At 22.2% G+C, this 8329-nt stretch overlaps 3 protein-coding genes across 3 annotated transcripts; 2 read left to right on the forward strand and 1 right to left on the reverse strand.

The window, feature by feature from the left end:
• Positions 1 to 2855: 2855 nt before the first annotated feature.
• On the forward strand, positions 2856 to 3503 carry EHI_184670 (GTP-binding protein EhRabX29, putative; the record flags this gene model as incomplete). Its single annotated transcript, XM_651218.1, has 2 exons — positions 2856 to 2996; positions 3063 to 3503. The coding sequence occupies 2 exons, from the start codon at positions 2856 to 2858 to the stop codon at positions 3501 to 3503; spliced, it is 582 nt and encodes a 193-aa protein (XP_656310.1).
• A 1058-nt stretch (positions 3504 to 4561) lies between these two features.
• On the reverse strand, positions 4562 to 5146 carry EHI_184680 (uncharacterized protein; the record flags this gene model as incomplete). The annotated part of the gene is made up of 1 exon (XM_651219.1): positions 4562 to 5146. One exon carries the CDS (start codon positions 5144 to 5146, stop codon positions 4562 to 4564), a length of 585 nt encoding a protein of 194 aa, XP_656311.1.
• Positions 5147 to 5323: 177 nt separating this feature from the next.
• On the forward strand, positions 5324 to 7633 carry EHI_184690 (uncharacterized protein; the record flags this gene model as incomplete). The annotated part of the gene is made up of 1 exon (XM_651220.1): positions 5324 to 7633. The coding sequence occupies one exon, from the start codon at positions 5324 to 5326 to the stop codon at positions 7631 to 7633; it is 2310 nt and encodes a 769-aa protein (XP_656312.1).
• Between the last annotated feature and the right edge of the window lie 696 nt (positions 7634 to 8329).

Below are 8329 nucleotides of genomic sequence, written 5' to 3' on the forward strand. Positions count from 1 at the left end.
ATTATAAACAATAAATATATAATGATGAAGAAAAAATAAACAATAAAATAAGAAGAAAACACTTCAAGAAAAAAATAGATAATACTAATCATAAAGAAGAAATAACTAACAAATTTAGTATCATGACTTTTAAAATAAAAGACTTAAATACATAAATAATTATCATTATTTATTTTTACTGTCCATATCTTTATATTCTTATTATTCATTCTATATTTATTTTTATACTTTTAATTCTATAAACATTCTTAAATTACTTATTCTTTATTCAATTAAACCATTTAATATTATTATCATTCAAATTTCATTGTTTGTATGTTAATTATTCTATTTTTATATTACTTTATTTTTATTTTTGTTTCAGATTTTATTATTGATTGTTATTTGTGTTTTAATATTTAAGTTTAATTATATCTGAGTTTGTTTCTTATTTTTTGTATTGATTTGATATTATGTGGTGATGTGAGGATTTAAAGGAAGAATGGAAGAAAATGCTAAATAAGAGTGAAGAAAGTTGAGTATCAATACGGAGGATATTCAATACAAATGACAGTAATACCAAAGTATTTATTTTAGACAAGTTCTTTGGAGCATTTACTTGTATTATCCATAATTTGTACTACTCAAATGTTGAAAGGTTTTGAATGATGAAGTAATCTCTTATTTACTATATTCATCATCAATTTCCATCTCATTTCCATTCAATAATCAATATTTAAATAATTTACTTCTTCTTTTGTTTAATTAAATCAATGATGATAAAATGAATAAGAAAAACAAGAAGTAACAAATAGAATGAATAAATAATTGATAATCAAATTAAATTATAAACAAGATAAATAATGAAATATAATGAATATAAGAAGACTTATTGAATTTATAATTATTCTTAAATTCTTTTAAATTATATTCACATTCATTATATTATTATCTATTTATCATTGTAATTTTATTTTATATTCATTCTTTTCTTTTATTAATTGTTATTCATGAATATTGATGAAGATAATGAAAGAAACCAATAAGAATATAAAGATAATATTATTAATTGCACAGTAACAAATAACCAATCAATATTATTTAATTAAAGAACAAAAGAGTTTTAATCCAAATAAGTATTGAGGAAGTAACAATAATAAATAAACAAAGAATAAACAAATAAAATAGAAATAGAAAGAATCTTTAACGAAATGATAAATAAGAATTAAAACAGAAATATTATAATACAGAAATATAATAATAAAATAGTGAAAGAATGATTACAATGATTAAAAAATTGTATTTAAACTCAAAAAGAAGAAAGAAAATACTCAAGCACAAATGTAATATAAAATAGCCAAAACATTTTATAATGATTGGTAAACAGTATTACAAGAAATTAGATATGAAAATTGGTAGTATTCTAGAAATACTATTTTTAAAGTATCTAATATAATAAGAAATAAACATAAATCAAATAAACAAGATTTATTTCACAACATAAAAATGATAATATAAACAAATGTAAAGAATAAAATGAGAAATAAAAATAAAAGAGAATAAATGACAATGAGAGTAATAACATATTCATTCATTTTATTTTCTATTTTATGTTCATTATTTTTAAATTTATTTCTTGTAATATATGTTTATATTTCATTCATTATTTTTATATAATTGATTATTTAATTAAAAGTATTTCATTGTATTAGTATAATGTTTTAAACTAACACCTAATATAATAAATGATATTGAATGTGATGCATAATACATTAATTTACTTATTTATTAATGTTTTGTTTGTTTTAATTATAAAGCATTATAAATACTAATTATCTTTCGATTTAATTATGACACAGTCATTTCTATTTATTTTATTTCCATTTAATTGAATGGATTTCTACTATTTTTCAATTGTTGTAATTGAAATAAAATCATTTTATATCATACATTAGTACATATATTATAAAAACATTAAATTAATTCTTTCAATTGAGAATATGATAATTGATTCATTTATTTTCATTACAAAGGATTCATTGTAGTTGAATTATATTATTAAAATTAATTAATAAAATGAATGTTATTTGTTTTATACATTCTTTATTTTATTAATCTCTATTTCTTGATCGTGTATTTTTCATATTATTTATTCTGAACTGCATATAATTTCCATTTTATTGTTTAAAAAATCTCTTTTCATAAACAATTATTGTTTAACTTTAACATGAAAAAATACTTTTACCAAAAATAGTTAGATGAATTAATTCATTTGTAACCTCATTTATATTGTCATTAATATATTTAGATTCTAATGGGGAATGAAATTTCAATGAAAAATAAGTACAAACAAAGAGGAAATAGAAATAAATAAATGAATGTTTTATTTATAATTCCATGATCTATCAACATTTCTTATTATGATATTTGCGTTGTTATTTATTTAATAGTTATGTGTAAAATAAAAAAAATAAAAGAAGGGGAGTGAGTAATATTTGAGTCAATAGAGATATATTTTTTCTTAATTTTTTGTATTATGTTTTAATTTTTGGCACATTCTTTTGTTTTTAAATTATTCCTAATTTTATTATTTATTTATTCTGTTGTTTTACATAAATAGAATTTGAAAATAATTCTACTAAAAACTTTTTACAATTATTAATTATCAAACGAACATTCACTTATCGATTGTATGAAAAAAATAGAATAGTTAAGATGCACTTTGAAGAGAACTTATTTTAAGTAAATATTACTTCCGTATTTTATTTAAACTAAGAAATTATAAATACGTTTTAGATGCTTTTTTTTCATTAAAAAAAAGATAAAAATTGAAAAATTGAAAAGAGTTGATGAAAAGAACTTAATATCAAGAACCAATGATCAACAGAAAATTATTCAAATTTGGAAAAGGAGTTAATATTCTTTTTGTAGGAGAAAAAGATTGTGGTAAAACATCATTAATTACAAGGTATATTAATGATATTTATTTTGATTCAAAATTAGATCATGAAGAATCTGTTTGTTTTTAGTATTTGAAAGAAATTAAATTTTTAAAAACTAAAAGAGATTATTAATACAAAAAGAGATTAAAAGATTTTGAAATGAATGGAGAAAAAGTTGAAATTAAATTGCATGAATTTAGACAAAGTGAATATAACGAAGATGAGACAGTATCAATTTTTAGGAAAGCCAATGCAATAATTTTTTTATTTCCATCAGATGTAGGAATGGAAGAAATGCAAAAATGGATGATGTATGTTGATAGATTTATTACAGACGATAAACTATGGTTTATTATTCAAACAAAAACTGACCTTGGAAAAATGGATATTCCTGTAGAACAACGAAGGACATTCACTTTCAAACATTCATTTAATCAATATTTTGAAGTTTCTTCAAAAACAGGAGAAGGTGTAAAAGAAACTATGGACATTATCATTGATTTAACAGTAAAAAAATTTATTCATTTTGATGTGGATGAAAAACCAGTTAAACTAGAAAAACGTCAATGTGTTATTGTTTAAGTTAATTTTTTTTTAAACAAATGAATTGAAACTCAGAAATAAACTATTGAAAGTTGTAGAGAATGCATCAAAAGTTTTATTTATTAAAATAATTAACAAAATAATGTTAATGAAAAAAAAATTAAATTTGTTATGAAAAAGATTTACAATAATTGCTTAATATCAAATTACTTAAAGAAGAAAATAATCATTATTATCTCAGTAATAATTATTTGTTTTTTTTAGTTAAATTATTATGCCATACTACAATTATAAATATTATTAACAAATCAAGTCTCATTTAACTAAGTACTTTGGATAATTAATTATTAGACTTAATGTCTATCAACTTTTATCACTCTACTCCTTTTCAATAGGGTGTTTTTCATAAAGAAGTTTTTTTTATAGAATTAAATAAAAAGAAGTCTTAAATAAAGACAAAGATATAAATATTTTAGTCTTATGAAAATAAAATAATAAAAAGAATATCTTGAAGTTTATCATCATAATCTCTAAAGAATCTCTAAAAATACTATGGAAGAACAATGAAAAGAATTACCAATTCAGATATAATGTAAAAAGGTAGTAGTTATATTATATTTAAATATTATTTTAAGGAATATCTCATAAAAATAAAAAAAATAATAATATAACTACGAAATAAATTATTTGATAATACAGTTATTTAATTTTCCTATTTGTTAGCATAAAAAGATTGACTGTTCAAGAATTTGTATTACTATTTGACTAAATGGTAATATGACCTATCTTATATAAACTGTTATTTTATTAATTGTTTGCTATTGTCAATATCTTTACAAAAAAAGTAATATAAATTATACACCATGATGTTTCTGCAATAATTTAATAAAATAAAAGTGACAATAAAATAAATACTCAAACCAACAATAATTCAAAATCATAAAAAACACTTTCATTTTTTAATTAAAGCTCTAAAATATTTATCTATTCTTCTTCATTAGAATTAGAAAAAATAGTTGTTCGAAATAAGTAGGTTTATTGTATTACAATAATTTAGAATATTTAACATAATGAAAGAAGTTATATAAATAATAAAATTATTTAATTTGTTGTTCCTCTTCCATTCCATTTTCATAATTTACTTTCATTTCACCATTAATTTTGTTTTTCAAATTAATCAAAGCATCTTCATTGAGATGACGAACTTTAAGTTCTTCTTTTCTCAATGAAATACCATCTGTATGTCTTTTTTGATAAATTGGAGTATTTTTGTATGTTCTTGCATCAGGTAAAGGAGGTAAAAACCCAGGAATATATGGCTTTTCTTCGTTATGTTGTTTCTCAATTGGAATTTCATCTGTTGCTTTGATTACAGGAAATTCAGGAATTCCATCAATGAATAACTTGTCTTCTTTTGTTACATAATCACCAAAGCTGAAGATATCAATTCCAAGTTGTTCCATTGCAAATAATAAATCAATAAAACTTGATTCAGTTCTTCCATTATGCTCACTTATTTGATGTGTTTTTTTACCTATTTCTTGGATATACATTTCCATGACGTCAGCAATTGTCTCAAGTGCTGATTCTTTAGCATCAGTATATCCAGCACTCATTGCAATTTGTGCAGCTGCAATTTTTAATATTTTACGTGGAAAACTATCTTCAACTTGTTGGGACATAATAATAATATGAGATTGAAAGAGATTGACAAGATTTTTTCTCTTTTTAATCCCATAAATTTAAGAAATGTTAATATTTTTTGTTTTTCATAATTAAATTTTTGATTTTTTCTTTTTTATTTTTGAATGAAAAGTTAAATTTATCTGAAAAACAAAAAGTTAGTGTGAAATAAATTAATGGAAAACAATCTCGCACCACCTTTTCGAAAGAAAAATAAGAAACGTCAATCAACAACTCAAAAGATTAATACCCCTTTATTATCTCCTAAATGTGATTTACTTTCATTTATTCAAATATCAGAAATTCCTTCAAAATATCAACAACAAACTCTTCACTTATTTTGTATTTCTGGTGAAATTATATCATACATTCACCATACAAACAAACCTGCTTTTGTCACACTTGGAAATGGAACATATAGTCTTGTTTTAAAGTTTTTACCAAATTTATTTAATCCAGATGTTACTAGTTTATCTTGTCGAGCTTTAGAAGAAGACATATGTGTTCCTCATGATAAAATAGTTATTGTTAACCCTGCTGCTTGTTCTTATATGGTTTCACAAGAAAATCCACATCAAATAGTATTAGAATTAGTTGATTTTTCTAACCCATTAATTTCTCTAACTCAAATATGGATATATCATGACTCTTTAAAGTATGTTTTTTTTCCAGGAGGTTCGGGTAATTATTGTGGTAATATGAATCCTACAGATCGTTCTTTTTGTTCAAATATTAATTATTTATCAGGAAAAGGAGAAATTAATGAAATTAGTATTTCAGTTGTTCATAAATGGAGGGTGCAAGGTTATTTCTATGATTTTATTGGATATGTTTTATTTCCTGTTAAAGAAATAAATGGAAAGAAATATGTTTCTTTTTTTATAGGTTATAATGAAGCAGTTATTAATCGTTATATGTCAGACAAACATGAATATCTTCAAGGATTAGATCAAATGATTGGAATTGGTGATTTATATTATCTCGAATATAAAGAAGAAATACGAGCTAATGAAAATACTTGGGTTAAAGTAATAAATGGAGAGTTTCTTTTCAAGTCTACTTCAGAAATTGGTATAGACTTACCAAATGGATATATGGAAACCTTAGTAGTAAATGATCCTCAAGTTTCTCGTAAGAAAGTTGAAATTATTAAAAATGCTTTTGCTGTTAATCATCAATTTGGCTCTGAGTTAATCACAAGAATGTCTAATGAACCAGAATTAATTTATGAAATGAAGTCACAATGTAATGACTCACAGGGAGAAGACATTATTAAAAAAAAATTAGATGAAATACTTTTACAACCCAAAGATGACTTTTTATTAACAACTGATGAAAATGAATTAAGTAAGTCTATATTAAGTAAAAAAAGTGTTGATAAGGAGCTATTCATTCCTTCATTAAATGTTTCTAATGTTAATGTCACAGAACAAGACTGTTGTTTATCTAATAAACAAAAATTCAACCAATTAACAGATAACGTTGTTGTTATGCCTTCTAAAAACAAAAATACATTAATAGATTCAAATGAAGTTAGTATTGACTTAGAAGAAGAAAATAATGATAATAATTGTCATTCTTCACAAATACATCAATCTGATATAGACTCAATAATTAATGAGTTAGACCAACAAATATCCAACGATGATAAAACTAAAGAAAATAACGAAGAAAATGGTTCAGGTAAATTCGCTCAAAGTACTGAAAGAACTCAATCAAGAAATACTGAGACATCAATAACAATTTCATCATTACTTACTCAAGAGTCATCAGATGTAAAAGAGTATAATTCTCAAGATAAAATAATAAAAGAACAAGAAACTGTTAAAGATAAAATAAAAAAGAAAAGAAGTAGTGAAATTAAGATGAAGTTGTTATTTCCACCAAAAGTAGACAGTGAAGAATGGAAAGAAAAACCAATTGAAACTAAAAGGAAATGGTTATATGATAAAATGAATAATAAAAATGATTCTATTAGTAGTCAAGAGGTGTTTTATTCTTCTACTCCTGTTGTTCCTATTAATAATAATTTTAACACCAATTCTATTAAAATAGAATCACCAAATCTCTCACAAACTAAAGAATTTAAAAAACAGAATGATTCAGAAAAAGAGATTAAATTAGAAGAATTACTAATACCCACTCAAACTGAAGAAGTACTCAACGAAAATGAACAAAGAAAAAGAAAAAAAGAAATGAATGAAATATCGACAAAAAGAAGTTTAGAAGAAATGACACAAAACGAAGAATTGATTAATCAATTAAACCAGATTAGTCAAAAAGAATGCTGTTGGAAATCAGTTCAATTTTCTAAATATAAATTAGAATGTGAAAAAGAAAATGATCTTTTTATTCAACAAGGTCATTTCAGTTTATATTTAGAAGAATTAAATTCTAAACATACAACAATCTATCAACTTTCTCATCAATTAAATGTTTGTTGTTTAATATTCGTTATGATAAAAGATACTGTTTTTATTAACTAACAGAAAAAATTGATTGGTGTATTTAAAATTATGAACGAAGACCAATTAAATCAATTTATTGAACAATATCTTATGAATTCAACTTTCATAGTAAATACGTATGTAATCAACAATCCTCTAACCAAACAACAGAATAATATTATTGTTCAGCTTTCATTAATTATATAATATAAAGAAGGATATGAATTATAAATTTTTTTTTGAGTTTTAAGAATGTAACAAAATTCATTTATAGAACGGGTTGACATTTAAACGCTTATTTTATTATTAGATTCAAACGACTTTTATTAATTCCTTTTTCTCAATATAATTAGAATGTAATATGATAACATTAAAACAGACTTTTTAAATAAGAAAAGCATAACGTACTTACTCATAAAATAATTATTTCTAAAAAATTTAAAATAGTTGCTTTACATAAGATTTGGTATTACAGTTGATTATTATACAAAACAGTTACATTAGAATATAGTTTTTTTGGTGGCATAGCTGAAAAAAAGTAACTCTCTGTTTTTATATTTTTAATTAGCGATCAATAGAATGTTTTATTCTTTATACTTTATTTATATACCTTTCTTTGGAACTTGTCTTGTGTTTAGCTGTTATTTTCATTTGTAAATTTATTAATATATTACTTAAACTCATTTTATCGATTTAAATGAATGATTCAATAATCAAACTCATACAGTTAAAGTA

This window comes from Entamoeba histolytica, genomic scaffold (genome assembly GCF_000208925.1).
Source record: "Entamoeba histolytica HM-1:IMSS scf_1104750519097 genomic scaffold, whole genome shotgun sequence".
NCBI lineage: Eukaryota > Evosea > Mastigamoebida > Endamoebidae > Entamoeba > Entamoeba histolytica.